The following is a 14,464-nucleotide window of genomic DNA, read 5'->3' as shown; positions in this document are numbered from 1 at the left end:
TGCCTGTATACCCTTCCCCTTGAACCCAGGGGTCACGAAACAGGCACCGAAGTGCCTGCACATCCAATGATTCGTCACACAATCACCATGACGGCAGGTGAGGGGTGCTGTTACTACATGTAGGCGCGGTTGGTGCTGCATGCATGCATTGCATGCTGGTCGTCGTGTCGGGTCGGTCTGGATCAAACGCCAGGAGAAGTGTCTCGATATGAGACGGGAAATCCATACGTAAGGGGAGGGCTGACAAGGGGGTGTGATGTGATTGCTCTCGTCCTCGTCAACCACCAACACATATGCAGTAGTAGTGTTGTGGCGCCCTGGTGTGCTCCCTCCAAGTGTACGTACCCTTCGCTGGCTTCTGCCGCATCCTGCCGCCGCCGTCGATTCGATTCGATTCCCCAGGAACCGCCACTTTGTCCACTTGGGAACCCAGACCAGAAAAAAAAAAAAAAAAAGAAAAAAAAAAGGTAGGATCTCTAGCAATCTGTTACGGTGCCTGGACCAGGGGAGACCTGTCACCACTAGCTCGGCCATTACGACGGCGACGACGACGACAGCCGCCACGGCAGGGGGCCGCCGCAAGAGCGACGGATGGCCCGCACCTGCCCCGCGCGGCACCATCACCCAGGGAGCGAGCGACGGGGCGACTGGAATGCACACCGGGACCTTGTCAGGACGTCTGTCCGGCCTGTAGAAGCTCCTCCCCCTCTGCACGCCAGGTTCCACGCCAGGTTCCCGGCAACAATCCGAATACCCAATCCAATCAATACCCATCGGTTCAGTTCAAACAACCGTGCCGTCTGGTCCTGGGCGGGCGGCATCTGATCACTCGCTCGCTGCGCTCCGCTGCGCTGCACTTTGCTGCGCGTGCGCACGCTGCCCTGCCCACCTTGGCAACACAAGTTTGGGGTATCACCGCGTTCCTTGACCACGCCCAGCGCTCAGCCCAGCCCCGACCGGCTGGCTCCCCTTGGATGCTACCCATCTACCATACCCACTAGCATGCATCGACCCAGCCAGCCCGATCCGCCCCGCCCGCGTCCAAAGGTGCCGCACACGGGCTGGCCTTCCTGCCGCTCTGGGCCGCCCCGCCCCGCCCCGCCGCCGCCACCGACCCCTGCCACAATCCACGTTAGTGACGTGCCTAGGAGACTGCCGCGAAACACCACTTCCACTGCTCTGTCGCCGTCGTGCGGATGAGGGTAGGTAGGTACATTTATTGCTTTTGTACCAAATGCCGATAAGGAAAGGATAGACTAGTGGGCTTATGCGCGGGTATACCTGCAATGATCCTGCCAGAAGAGAACAATGAGACACAACCTGGCAGGGGTATGCTACGACAATGATGAGGGTGAGGCTGCAGAGGCTGTCAAGCCAGAGCAAATTATTGGTAATGAGAGTCCGAGGTGATGGGATGTAGGTTGAAATCGAGGCAGCCGGAAGCGTAGTGGAGCGTCACAAATGACAGAACCCCAAAACAAACGAGACGACCATAACAACCGACCTAGTGGATCAAGTTGCGCAGCGACGTCTTGGGTGGGTCGTGGTCAACCTGTGCCCGCGCTTCTTCGTGCGGCAGCCCGTCGGTGTCTCGCCTAGACGACGGGCCTGGCCGTCCAGGGTTGTAGTCACGAGGCACTTCTCTCTGATCGAGCCTCGGAGGGCCGCCGCGATGGTACTGTGGTTGTGGCGGCGCTCCTCGCAGGGGTTGAGGCGGGTACTGACGTTCCAACGATGGGTAGTACGGGCCTGCATCTGACGTGGCGGGTCGTGCGGTATCAGGGCGCGTTGTAACGGGTGGAGAAGGGTGGGCAGATGCGGCGAGTCGGCGGTCTTCATGTATAGACCGTGCGAGTGAGGGGGTGCCATCTGAGGCGGGAGTCAGAACCGACCTAGGCCATCGACCAGGAAGCAACTTACAGCCAGAGAGTGGCCGACCTTCTTCTGGTATTGTGCTAACAGACAGCTCAGCCGCCCTTAGCTGGTCATATCGATGGCGGAACAATGTAGCCTGCTTGTGAATAACTTCTTGGAAACCCCGAGTGTCTGCTCTGTTAGTCGAGATTCGTCTCGACAATTCCTTACCTCTTCCGCTCTCAGCAAACAACTCGGCCATGTGAAGTAGATGATTGGTGAACTCGATAGAGGTTCTCGAGTTCTGAAGTCGCTCATCGCGGAGTGAATTATGCAACCGGCTGACCGTCTCTTGCAAAGCGGCCACTTGGCGGGACAAAGACTCGACCGAAGGTTGACGAGAAGGCTGGCTTGGAGCAAAGTACGTCGGCTCGACAGAGGGAGCAGCTTCTCGCACATCTCGAGGATATGAGGCTGGGGCCGTAGATGAGCTTGGAGGAGCACCTCCGCCACCAAAGTGGACACGAGATGATGAGGGTGGTTCGTACGGCGTCGGAGCCGGAGGAGGGTGAGTGTATGCAGGGTATTGACGGGCTGTCTGATAGTCTCGTGGAGGGGTGCCGAAGCGAACTTGGAGAGTCGTGCTCGGTCCAGTATGAGGGCCCTCTCGTGCCCACCCCCCAGCGGCGCGGACTTCATCGTCGTTGGGTGAAGTAACAGGAGCATTGTTGCCTTCAGTGTTTGATGGGCGAGTCGACTTGCGTTTGATTCTTGCTAGCAAGTTTGGTTCTCCTCGTCGGAAAAGTGGGTGTCGGAACTCCCACGCTTGTGGATCACTGTTTGCTGTCGAGTACAAGTCTGACACCTTGTTGAAGCTGACCAAGATGTTAGCCGCACTCATCACCCCAGTCGCCGCTTGTCAGCACTCACGAGTACATGTTTAACTGGCGAACAAACGACTGCCAATTGTTGTGCTTGAAGTAGTTTGGCAAGACATCTCTGTGGTCCCATGTCAGCTTTGCCTTCGAGACCGAGTTCACAGTGCACTGTGGCACCACCTACTTTGAAAACTCCGTAGGATTCGGACAAACAAACGACGTGCCATCTTCCGACCAGAAGAGAAGCCTCGACTTTGCAATCTTCTCATCTTCCAGCATGGAGTAGAGCTTGCCAACGAAGGCCGCTTGTGTCTTGGTCGGCGGGTGAGTCATTGTGCTGCCAGAAGAGATGAAATTCGTTGGAGGCGTCAAAGTCAACGACACATGGCGCGGTGTCATAAGAGGCTCGTGGTGATCTTGAGCGTCTCGGGGGTCATTGCTCCCCCTGCGGTCCCAGGATCTGCTTTCTGGTGCCTCGGACTCTGGGCGATGCGTGCGGGGCATAGTCTGCCAGGACGGCCGACCAACGACCCCCGATGAGGACGCCGGCCGCCGGAGCGAGGTTGGTGCACTCGCCGACAGCCGGGACCGACTATGATCACCAGCGTCGCCTTCGTCTCCGTCAGAAGACACCGGCGACGATTCTGCCGATGGGGGTGTTGCATTCCCGGAGCGGCGAGGCTCGCTTGGACCATCGGCTGCTGGGTACGAGTGGTGTGGCGATGCAGCTGGGACGTTGAGAGATGGGCCAGCGGCCATGCTGCCCTCACTTAGCGAGCTGGTGTTGCTCCTTGGCGACTTGTCATCCTCGGCAGCTCCACGGGACCGCTTCTCTGGCGATTCATCGGCTTCGTCCAGAGAGTGCCGTCGCTTGATGGAGCGAGGCTCTGGCGTCGATCCTCTCCGGGACATGGAGTCTGAAACGTCTATGGTCTTGGGGAGGTGCAGAGCATGAGTTGAGTGTCGGGTGATGGCGAACAGCTTGACGAATGTCCCGAGATGAAGCAGCCGATCCAATTAGCACCGATGACTACAGCTAGAGTGATGTACTCTTCGGTGGATGGTGAGACAATGCTGTGGCACAAGAGCGTTAGCGCGCGTGCCCTGTTTGATAGTCGGAGAGATGGTGCAGGGACCAATGACGGGGCTTGGGAGCAGACGAGGCGCGGTGTGCTTGGATGGTGAGGGGAAAGACGGAGAGGGTATGAGAGAGAGCGCGATGGGTAGATGCTGTGGACGAATGGTGGAAGAAGGGGGGATGGGCTAGCACAAAGAAGAAGGAAGGGTGCAGTGATGTATCAGGAACATGTTTCTCAAGGAAGCATGACGGTTGGAATAAAGGTCGGCTGGGGTTGGTGGCTCCCCACTGGCTGTCGAACAACAACAGGCCGTGGTCGTCAACCCACAGTGGGCTGGCGGGGAGGGGCGGGGCGGGGCGGGGCGATAGGAAGAGGAGAGGGAGATGAATGACAAGGACGAGGATAGGGAGATTAAAGATGGTGTGGTGGGGGCAACGGAAGGAGGCGACGGGGGAGGAGGAGAGGGAGGGCATGCCGGATTGACAATCTCAAAGGTGTGTGCGTGTGTGTGTGTTTGAGGCTAAAGGGAAAGGGAAGGGGAGAGGGGCAGAAGCAAGCAAGGTGCTCAAAGGACGACCAAGATTGGCAGTGTGTGTGGGTGTCGTCTGGGCGCCGTTGCTCGGCGCGAAGCCTGGATGGCATCGCTACCAACGCCCCGCCCCGTGTGGTGCACAGGCTTCTGCCTCGTTTGCCCGTCCCCCCTTGCCTCCCTCCTTCTTCTCGTCTCGTCGACGTCCATCGATCTCCTCTCCGCCGCCGCCGCTGCCCTCCTCCGTCGTGGCTCCCTCCCTCTCGTTGCCGCCGCAGTGTGCGTTGCCCTGCCCAAGTCAAGCTTGTCGCGCGCCCGAGCTTTGCGCCCTCGCGTCATTCTGCCTTCCCGGGGGACGTGCGCGTGATACGGCTTTCCTGTTGGTGATGCACAAAGTGGCCACTGCGCGCGCGCGCGTTTCTTGTTGCAACACACCTTTGCACAAGTGCACACGGTGTTGACACGTTTCGCAATGGGGCCCAAGCATGAATGCACGCATGCACGCACCCCCTTGACCCCCCCCCCCCCCCCGGTGCAGTGTGTTGCCGGCAACGGCGACGACCACGGCGACGACGACGCATTGACAGAAAACTCCCATGTGACGTCGGTGTCACAAGCCTTTGCCTGCCCGGGCGGGCGGGCCACTGCTCATTCCAACAAACGCCCAAAGCCACTACTAACCTGTTCCCCGATAGTGGAGCCCGCGCTACTTACTAGTTTGTCTGGTGTTGTCGTCGTCGTCAAAAAGGGATGAATGTAACCAACAGGACAATCGTTGCTAAAGAGTCGGAGTGGGGTTGAAACGTCGGTTTGTTGGTCTAGGGCGGCAAGGGGACCCTCGTCGTTGCGTGCCAAAAGGCAAAATGGGTTGCCAAATGTCGGTGTGGGACCTTGAGATCGTGGTCGACGTTTGTGTCAGGTAGGGGAGGCGGAGGTTGAGGAGTGTGTCGTGCCGTACCTCGATGAGTTTGTGCCCTGAGCTGCGCTAACGTTCCAAGGGGAAATCAAAGTTGGGCGACGACCGGAGAGACCAGACGACCACAGAGCCGAGAGCTGCGCAACCCAGACTTGACGCGCGGGTCGAAGGGGGGTTTTAGAAGGGGCAGGGAGGGAGCGGAGGGCGGGGTGGGGTGGCCAGTGCGTCACTCGGCTCGGCAAGGACAGTGTGATTGTCTGTCACCTTGACAAAGTGTCGTTTGTCTACAACTGGAGGAGGGGCAGCCACAGAGAGCTGTCGGAAGAACCAAGGTTCGGCTAGGCAGATGAACAAACCCGATAGCAACGGACAGTGTACTTTGCTGCACACACGCGTACGCGCTCGCACACACACCAACACACACCACTGGGCGTTGTACAGAAGAGCGCGGGAACACGAAACGAGGGGCCGGAGCACTAGGGGCAGCGGCAGCGAGGGCGGCGAATGGGTGCTTATACAAAGGGGAGGGCGAGTTGCTGGAATAGTGGCCCGGGAAGCTCGATTGGGTGATAGGGGTGACTAGTCGCGTGGCTCGGAATTGTTGATTGCTTGTTGAATTGTCCTGGCGATATTCGATCTCTAGCGCTCCAAGGAATCTCTGGCGGGAAGGAACAGAATGGACAAACCACTGGGATAGCACAGCAACAGTCGTGCTGCGAGAGATCCGAGTTCTTGTTGCGTGAGGATCGAGCAAACGGGGTAGAGGGAAGGGAGCCTCCGGGGTTCGATGGATCGCGGGAATGTGTGGGAGGGATGGAAGCGCTTTGGCGGAGGGGATGGAACCCTTAGTGCTCACGGTTCACGTAGCAGGGTTCAAAGTAGAAGCAAGAGAAGTTGCAGCACAGGTAGTGGTGGTGGTCGAGTTTGGGAAGCTTGAGGACGCGACTCACTCGGCGCCTCTTGGACAAACGGCTGTCCGGTTCGGCGACAAGATTGCGGGGTGGGCGGCACGAGGTGATTGTCGATCCGCTGGGCGCTGGATCGAATGTCGGCAACCTCGCTTCAGATGCGTCTGAAACTTATGAAGGAACGAGAGCGTGCGTTGCGAGACCCAAGCGCGCGCGCCAACAGGCAATAGCCGAGGCAGAAGTCGGCCGGACGGTACTTGATGCGGCTGCTGGGGCCGGCTGATGTCTGAGAGGCGGTCTGGCGGGCGAGGGAGCGAGCCGGCCAACGAGAGAGCGAACGAGAACGCGTGAGAGACACTGAGCAAAGCTGAGCGCGCGATGCTGGCTCGTGCGCAATGGCGGCGGCGTGTGCTTGCTGCTCTAGTAGAAGCGTGTCCACTGTGCGTATAGAGAGGAATGGAGCTTCCCCGATTTAATTTTGATGGCTGGATAGGGAGACAGGGTCGAAGACAGCGACGAGGAGGGAGGCCGAGGGGGGGAGGCAGCAGGTGTTGTTGTCAAGTGCGAGGGATCGGTCGCCGCCCGTGCTGTTTGAGGCTGGGTCTGAAACGGGCTATGGGCCAGGAGGGGATTACTCTAGCCAGCGTCGGTGGAAAGGAGGTCGCGGAGGGCGCGATGATAGTGTGTAAAACTCGTCTTTGTTCACCGACGCGGTGCATCTAGAGATATGGACTACGACTCTGGCGACGACCACAGACAGCAAGGCCAGGTAACGGCGGGGCGTACCATGGCGGACTACAGAAAGCAGCGCGCGCGCAGCTTCCTGCCTTCCGGTCGCACACAAAACACCACGACGCACACAGCACCCAATAACCCAACCTTGGGCGTTCCTGGGCTCTCACTTTACCTCCCCGCGCCCCTCGCGATTCTGGTTTGCAAGCCCTACCCCCACCCCCGGCCACCAGGGACAGACGAGTAAGCCTTTCCCGGACGTAACCCTGGAACGAAGCGCCTCAGTTACAAACTCGACCGTGTGTCCTGTCTTTGGGCCTTTCTAGGAGGGGGTAGTACGATCGCCCTGAGCTGGGCGTGGCGTGGTGGGTTGGCTGTGGGGTGGTGGGTGGTATGGGCCAGCAAGCGCCAGAAGCAGCGCCAGCACCCCCCAGAGGCAACGCACGCGTCAAGCATTCCATCAAGCCCAAGTGCAAGTAAGTGCAGGGGGGCAGCGGGCATGGGGAGCGAACGGGCGAGCGAGCAAACGAGCCCGAGTGCCAGCGTTGAGCCATGCCGCCGCCCCCACGAGCGCCAAACGCAGCACGCCAGACTGACCCACTCGACGAAGGAGGCGAGGTGAGGGGGGGGGGGACGCGAGGCAAGGCAAGAAGGCGCCAGCGTGCGCCGCCAATTTCTGTTTGCACCCCCAGGTGTCCAGGTGGCGAAACCCAGTAACCCAGTCTGTCAATGTACCGGCTGAAAAACTCTTTGGGAGCCCTTGACCCTGGCACGGTTCGTACCGGAAGAAAAAAAATGGACGAATCGAAAGCTCCGACCTCCCGACCTTGAGTCATTGCGCACGCTATCCGTACCCTTGGGACCACGGGGGGTGAGCCGACCCGGTGGTCTGGCGCGATACAGACCGTGTTGAGGCGCCGCGCGGCGGGCGTGCACCCATTCGGCGGCGGCGGCACAACCCACCGGCATGCAGGCGAGAAGAGAGCGAGGTCGACAACAACGGGGGAGAGGGTAACGTTCCTTGGCGATCCATTCCGTCCATTCCATCCATTGCGCCTGACAAATGCCGGTAGCCAGGGGGGCGTGGACAGAGGCGCATCCACCACCTTTACACATCTTGGCAGGCGGAAAGAGACGAGCACGACGGCGGCGGCGGCGTTGGCGGCGCGCTCGGCGCGGTGCGGCGCCGAGCGACGGACAGGATAGCAGTGCAGGACAACACAGGTCCGCACCGCACGGCACGGCCACCGTCGGGCGCGGCCGCCGCGCGCGCAAACGGAGAGCAAGCAGCAAGTTGGCGCTCAATGGTTATTATTGCCTTTTGACGATTCAACATGCCATCTCTGGGCCCCTTTGCCTCGCGCGAATCAATCAATAATGTTCAACAAGCGCCGACATGCTGAATCCATCCTGAGTGTATCCGAGACGTACGTGGGGGGGGGGGCAAATGGCAATGTCAATCAATCAGAGTTACTCATTTGTTGATTGATGCCCGACTCGATTCCGACACAAGGGAGAAGAGAGAGAGGGAGCGAAGTGGGTCAGCGGCGTGGGCTGGGCTGGCGGCGTGGGCAGCCAGCCCGCGGTTGGGCGGCCAGCCGCCAGCCCACAGCCTACGCCGCCCGCCACCCCGCCGCCCTCGCTCGGCACGGCTGCGGCGCCAGCCAGCCAGCCAGTGCGGGGGCAACGCCGCGGCGCTGGCGCCAGAACAGCAGTGGCCGAGCGAGGTTTGGCTCCGGGCAAACAAACGCTATTCGCGCTGGTGTGATGCTGTGTGTGTGTCTGTCGTCGTGTGCCTAGGGCTGGCTTGTTCTGCGAAGATGCAGGCACCGTCGTCGTCGTGGTCTGTCCTTTTACGAGCACGATCGCATTGGGTATATGGGTGGGTGGGTGGGCAGGTGCACAGGTGGTGCACAGGTGCGAAGCGCACCGCGCAAGCAGACGACGCCGACGGACATTCATTGATGACAACAACGATCACACTCACTCCACTCGTCGCCCGCGGTACATATGCACTGCACCACACCACCCGGTCACGTCAGGTCAATACTTACCAAACCAAGCCAAACCATAAACGGAGGTTCCGACGTTCGTTGCCCGGCGGGAATGTCATCCGCCACCGACCCAACGTTCTTCCATGCACTTCCCGTGCGAGCCGGGGCTTGCTGGGGATTGCAGAAAGTGGACGCCGCAGAGCTTGTTATGGACGCCGCGTGATGAAATCCGGCGTAAGATCGTCCTTCACGTCATTTTCGGAGGTTTCCAGGTGTTTGTGGGTTGCTACCGGTACCCCGCCGCGCCGCGCCGCCCCGCCCCGCCCCGCCAAGCGCCGGCGCGCCGCCCCCGCTTGTCGTGTCTCGTCTGTGCGGAAGATGCGTCTGTCTGATTCCTGATTGCTGATTGAGTGATGGTCGCCCCGCGCGCGCGCGCTCCCGCCGACGCGCTTGCGCTGGCTAGCCCGCTCACTTAGCTAGGCATGCCCACTCGCCTGCCCACTGCCCAATGGCCCAATGATGCCCACTGACTGATGCCCACGGGCCGGCTGCCCACCCCACCAAGAAGACGCTTGTGTTGATGCGGATCTCGCGTAAATCTCGGAAGTGTCGTCCCATGCACCAACCACCTTCGGCGCCGCGTATGCTATGCAGCTAGTGCATTCCGGCCCATCAGAGTCAAGCCGTGCAGCTATCACACACGCGCCAAATTAGCAACTTTGTTAGCCTGCAGCAGCGGCGACTATTAGTCGTCGTTTGCCCACTCGACGACGACGAGTGGTGCGTCACGTCGACGACTTGTACCCTGGTTGAGAAGGTGCCTGGGACCCCAGTTTTCCTCTCCCTGCCTGTCTGTTGTGTTGTGCGCTGTGACTGTGTTTCCCTGGCATCTGGCCGGCATCCAATCCAGCGCCTAGTGACCAAGTAGAACGCACCACTCCATGCATAGGCGCGCCGATATCAGGCAGCCAGCGCAACGGCACCCGCCGTCCGTGCAGCATTCGTTATAACCCGCCACGCACGAGCGAGCACGAGCGCGCACGCACGCACAGCCCAGCCCAGCACGGCACGGCACAGCACACACAGAGTGACTGTACATGCCCCGCCCCACCCAGCAGTCGTCGATCAAGGCAAGCGTCACCAGTGCTGACGGCTCGCCGCTCCTCCGAGGAATGTGGCGCTCACTTGCAAAGGGTGGCTACAACCCAGGCCCTGAAGCCCAAGCCATCGGCTAACGTGGCGTCCATATGGCGCCCCCCTCGCTCTCCCTTCTCTGTGCCCGTATTCCACGTGAGGGCTGCTTGCTGCTGCTGCTGCTGCTGCTGCTGCTCGCCTATCGCCTGCTCCTGGCCCCTACCACTGACGAAAGCAGGAGGCAGCAGCACAAAGCCACAGGGCTCGTTCGGCCGCCTTTTCATTATCCCCCCACCCCACCCATCACTCGCTCGGTGATCCCCCTGGAGCAATCAAGCTTGGTCGGGCCGCACCCGGCCGATGAGGGCAGGGGCGGAACAGCGGAACCGCTCCCGCCGTCACGTGCGTGCCGAACTCCGTGAGCCAACAACCTAGGACGCCGAGATGTGCTAACTCGCACGCTCACTCGTCCGTCCCGTCGTCCGGAACGCGCCTCCGCGCGCCTCGCGCCTCGTTCCAGCGCTCTTCACTGCGGGGTTACTCCGGCCGCCCCCACCACCTCTCCACTCTTGTGCAGTCTTGGCTCGGCGTTGCACAGGAACAATTCCTTCCTACATACCACACAGCAACATGTGGCACACGCACAGGTTCAGCCTTAACCAGAAGAATTCCAGAAACACCTAGCGGCGACAAGGACAGCCAAGACCGCGGCGCCTATTCTCCCCTCGCAGCAGTACTCGTGGCGGCCGCCGGCGCTACTTGGCATAAAAAATGCCCGAGATAGCATACCAAAAGGTACGTGTACAACCCACTCCTCCCTCTCATGTGAGTCGGGGGTGCAAGTGCTCGTCACCCCCGCTCTTTCCTCCTCCGTGCGCATAAGCGGCTTGCCTGTCCTCTCGTCGCTGGTGGTGCCCACGCAGGTCGGTATAAAAGTCGGGCGTCAGGCCCTGAAGTGGCGGTCTAGGTTAGCAATGGCTTGTAACCGAGAGTGGTGGATATGTGACGCCTCGCGGCGAGAATGCAGGGGGCCGCATCTGCGCCGAGGCACACTACCGTGTGACACATAGGCAAGCCGACAGGCACTGGCAACCACCAGGACAAGTACAGAGGCAGAGACAATCAAGCCACCAAGCCATCGACCCACCGCCTTTGCTCTGTCTTCCACATTGAAGGGGCCCTTGAGATCCCCGTGGAAGTTGTTGGACACTTCCAGACGAAACTGCTGCACTGGATCCAAGCCTCGCTTATGGCAACTGCGTGTCCTTGTTAGTGCCACGCCAAGCCCGTGCCAATTCGCCACTTCACACTCACATCCAAGAAAACCAGCGGTGCCCAGTCGTCACATCTAGGTGCAGTCAGCACCCCGTTCCTCGTTGGCTGCGCATGTCGACGCCAAGATCCGCTTCAATCCCACCGCCAACCACCCAGAGTGCGTCGTTGCACGCCAACATACCACCGCCACTTTGGCCAGTCGCCTTTTGTTCGGCGGTGTTTGAACACTGGCTTCCGAACAAGTCACATGGGCCAAGTTACTCACGCGTAATTTCGTCAGCATGGATAATCTCCAAGATGCGGGTCGATTCGGCATCCTCTGCAGCACGCAACTTGGCCATCGTGAGTGGGTTCATATCCACCCCCCGAGCTTCCGCCACTAGGTGGATGATGGCGATTCGAGACAGTAGAGACTCTGCAGTGTCGCTGGCAGACTCCCACAATCCAGCATGCACTGAACAAAGGTAGTTTGGGTCGCCGTAAAAAAAAAAACACACAGCGGGCAAAGGTTGGTTAGGCGCAGAGGCGGGGACGGCGAGGGGGAGCCCGTCAGCCCTTGCCTTTTTTGTTGATATTGCTCTGGCAACGACTCGTGCGGGGCGCATTTCCTTCTTCCACTCACCTGTGTGAGCACCAAAATAGGAGCCCATTTCCTGTCACAGTCAGCAGGCGTTCTACGATTTCCGAGCAAGCACTCACGACGAGCCTTTTACTCAGCAGTGAGTAGTGTTTCGCCTCATCTTCGGCGACCTTCGCCCAGTCGAGGAAGAAGTCGACTGGGAGCCGTTCACCGTCCACCTCGAATTCCGCGAACCTGGCAATAATGTCCCATGCGAGGTCGATGGCATATTGCTCAATGTTGGCAAGCGCGTCTGGTGGGGTGGAGCGTGTGGCCGGCGTTTGAGTGGGCACGTTTGGTGTCGAAGGCGGATGGTCAGCTGCCATACTTCTCGACTGCACCCCACACATCACTCACGGAGCATCAAAATCCTTGATTTCTCTGAGCCTCCCTTGCCGCTGTGATCGACATCAGCTCGCTGCCAGCCGAACATCACCCCGAGCAGTAGTTCGCTGCATGGTCACGGACACACGCTAGCAGTACGACTGCATCAGAGAAATCTCCTGCCCACACCAATAGCCTCTAGCTGATAACCGCGGTAAACAGGGATCCAGGCCACAGCAGGCTTCGTGTAATCCACCTCGTCTGCGGCAGGACCAAGCGGCAACCACAGCGACTTTTAGGTGAGATGGACGCCGTCGTGATTATCCGAGCAGACTTGGCGACTCCAAGCTAGCGGGCCGCTTTGAGTCCACAAAGTGGTGCGGAGACGACTTTCACGGCTGCCTCGAGTAACGGAGAGCCCAGCGTGCCTCTGCCCAAGCTTCACTCCTGGGCTTGACAAAAATCACGGTGAGCCCATGTGCGTCTCCGCACCGTGTCCAGGTGAAAGTGGGCAAGGAGCTGGCCCGTGATGCCCTCTCGCGCTCGCGCTCGACACCCCTGTCTCGTCCTCCTCCCCATGAGCTCCCCCAGCCGAATATTATTTTCTCACACCTCCCACGTCACGGATGACACTCACCGCTTACCCGTACGCCCTGGCGGAACGGCGACCTGTTCTCGCGGAGGTTCGTCGAGGAGTCCCACATCCGCACGGACTCGCTTCACCTCCGCCAAACTGGGACGGATGGACCGCAACTTGCCGGCGCGCATACGGACGACCGCCTCTCGTGTCAGTGAGCATTTGACAACGGGATCTGATGTTGCGAGAATAAGGTGGGCGAACTCGAGGAGCGTCTTCGGCAGTTCCTCCGGCAGCTCGGCGTGCTTTTGTGATGGCGCGTGCGTGGTCTCGTGGTCGTGGAGCTCGAGAGATTGGAGCGAGAGTGGTGGCGGGTCTGCAAACTCTGCAAAGGGATGTCAAATCCTAACCCACTTCACGTCCCTCTGCATCGACTTACCTTCACTGACTCCTCTGAATTCGACAACCTCCCAGGCATGGTCGCCCTCGTTTGGCGGACTCTCGACCCATACAGTCGCGTCGCTACCCGTCCCCTCAACTTTGACATTATATGTGCAAGTGCTCAAACCGGTCGCTGCAAAGAGTTAATTGGGAGTATGGGGACCAAAGGGGGCCTCGGCGCCAACATACCACTCGTTCCTCCTCGCAGGTCTGCAGCGGTAGTGTTAGCCAGGCGCTTGTAGATTACGCAGGGGGCTCACCAAAGTCATAATGATGCCAAGGGCACACTCGAGCATTCGGTCAGAAGTCATGATCAAACGGGACGAACCCAACTAACCGATGGTACGCGTGTTCTCGATATCGTCAATCTCCAGCTCCGCATGGCTCAAAGGAGCACCGAGGTGGGGGCAAGTCTCCTCCATGCAATAAAACTCTGTCAGGGCAGAGTCGCTGACGGGGCTGGGACTGTTTGACGACTCGGCTTGGTCATGCTGGCTTGGACTGTTGGTGACTGGTGCTGCCGACGGCTTGTTGATACGGAAGAGGAGTAGCCGACGGTAGGTGGCCGGCGTGGACTTTGTCCTCAGATTGAGGAAGTAGCGGGTGTGGGAGAAGGTATCTTGAAGTGAGCATACCCTAAACAGGTGAGTGCATTGAATCGCTGGAGGACCGGTGGGCCGTTTACTCACTCTATATGCTTGCCGGTCATGTTGTGATGTAATGAAAGAAAGGCCAAACGAGTCGTGTCTGTCCTACGATAAAAAGTTGAGGACCTGAAAGTAATGTTGATGACGGTGTGGGGATATATTTTGGATGCATCAAGACTCAAGGGTCCATAGGTGCCATTTGGTAATGGCATTTGTTTGCGATTGTAATGGCCCCAGGGTCCAGGCTTTAGGATTTGGCACCTGTATTCCTATTCAGGATCGGCCTAGGCACGAAGGGATGAACCATTGCATCGGACAGCCCAAGGCGAGGCCGGCCGGCTGTCGGCTGGGTTTGGCTGGGTGGGTGAATGCCGCAGGCTCAAGGTCGGGGAAGGCGGTCCTTCCCTCGACCACCCCCCCTTCCTTCCCGCTCATGCCGCTGTGCCACCTGACACCCTGCCCGCCTGACTTGCTGCCGGGCTCAGCGGGCTGCCTGCCTGCCTGCCTGCCTGCCTGCCTGCCTGCCTGCCTGGCCGTCGCCCCGCCCACACACACAC

The 14,464-nt window shown here is 59.7% G+C and overlaps 2 protein-coding genes across 6 annotated transcripts; both read right to left on the bottom strand.

Annotated features, from left to right (window-relative positions):
* Positions 1 to 1,512: 1,512 nt before the first annotated feature.
* HSFB2A (Heat stress transcription factor B-2a) lies at positions 1,513 to 6,854 on the bottom strand (the record flags this gene model as incomplete). The annotated part of the gene is given in 7 exon segments (XM_062769282.1): positions 1,513 to 1,869; positions 1,921 to 1,944; positions 1,961 to 2,046; positions 2,086 to 2,729; positions 2,785 to 2,853; positions 2,917 to 3,806; positions 5,055 to 6,854. 6 exon segments carry the CDS (start codon positions 3,642 to 3,644, stop codon positions 1,513 to 1,515), a joined length of 1,908 nt encoding a protein of 635 aa, XP_062625266.1. The 5' UTR covers positions 3,645 to 3,806; positions 5,055 to 6,854.
* A 3,983-nt stretch (positions 6,855 to 10,837) lies between these two features.
* Positions 10,838 to 13,987, bottom strand: HI_0077_1 (the record flags this gene model as incomplete). Of its 5 annotated transcripts, XM_062769277.1 has the most annotated exons (12): positions 10,838 to 10,974; positions 11,172 to 11,280; positions 11,339 to 11,372; positions 11,565 to 11,753; positions 11,922 to 11,952; positions 11,999 to 12,171; positions 12,276 to 13,204; positions 13,259 to 13,393; positions 13,450 to 13,470; positions 13,521 to 13,547; positions 13,598 to 13,896; positions 13,950 to 13,987. In XM_062769277.1, 7 exons carry the CDS (start codon positions 12,349 to 12,351, stop codon positions 10,846 to 10,848), a joined length of 741 nt encoding a protein of 246 aa, XP_062625264.1. The 5 variants fall into 5 exon arrangements, with proteins under 5 accessions (XP_062625264.1, XP_062625261.1, XP_062625263.1 ...); XM_062769278.1 differs by lacking the exons at positions 13,450 to 13,470; positions 13,521 to 13,547 and having other exon boundaries at positions 12,276 to 12,316; positions 12,880 to 13,204; XM_062769279.1 differs by lacking the exons at positions 13,450 to 13,470; positions 13,521 to 13,547 and having other exon boundaries at positions 11,339 to 11,753.
* Between the last annotated feature and the right edge of the window lie 477 nt (positions 13,988 to 14,464).

Source organism: Vanrija pseudolonga, chromosome 2 (assembly GCF_020906515.1).
Source record: "Vanrija pseudolonga chromosome 2, complete sequence".
Taxonomy (NCBI): Eukaryota; Fungi; Basidiomycota; class Tremellomycetes; order Trichosporonales; family Trichosporonaceae; genus Vanrija; species Vanrija pseudolonga.
The sequence above is the reverse complement of the archived record's forward strand: the minus strand, read 5'-3'. Positions and strand labels throughout refer to the sequence as shown.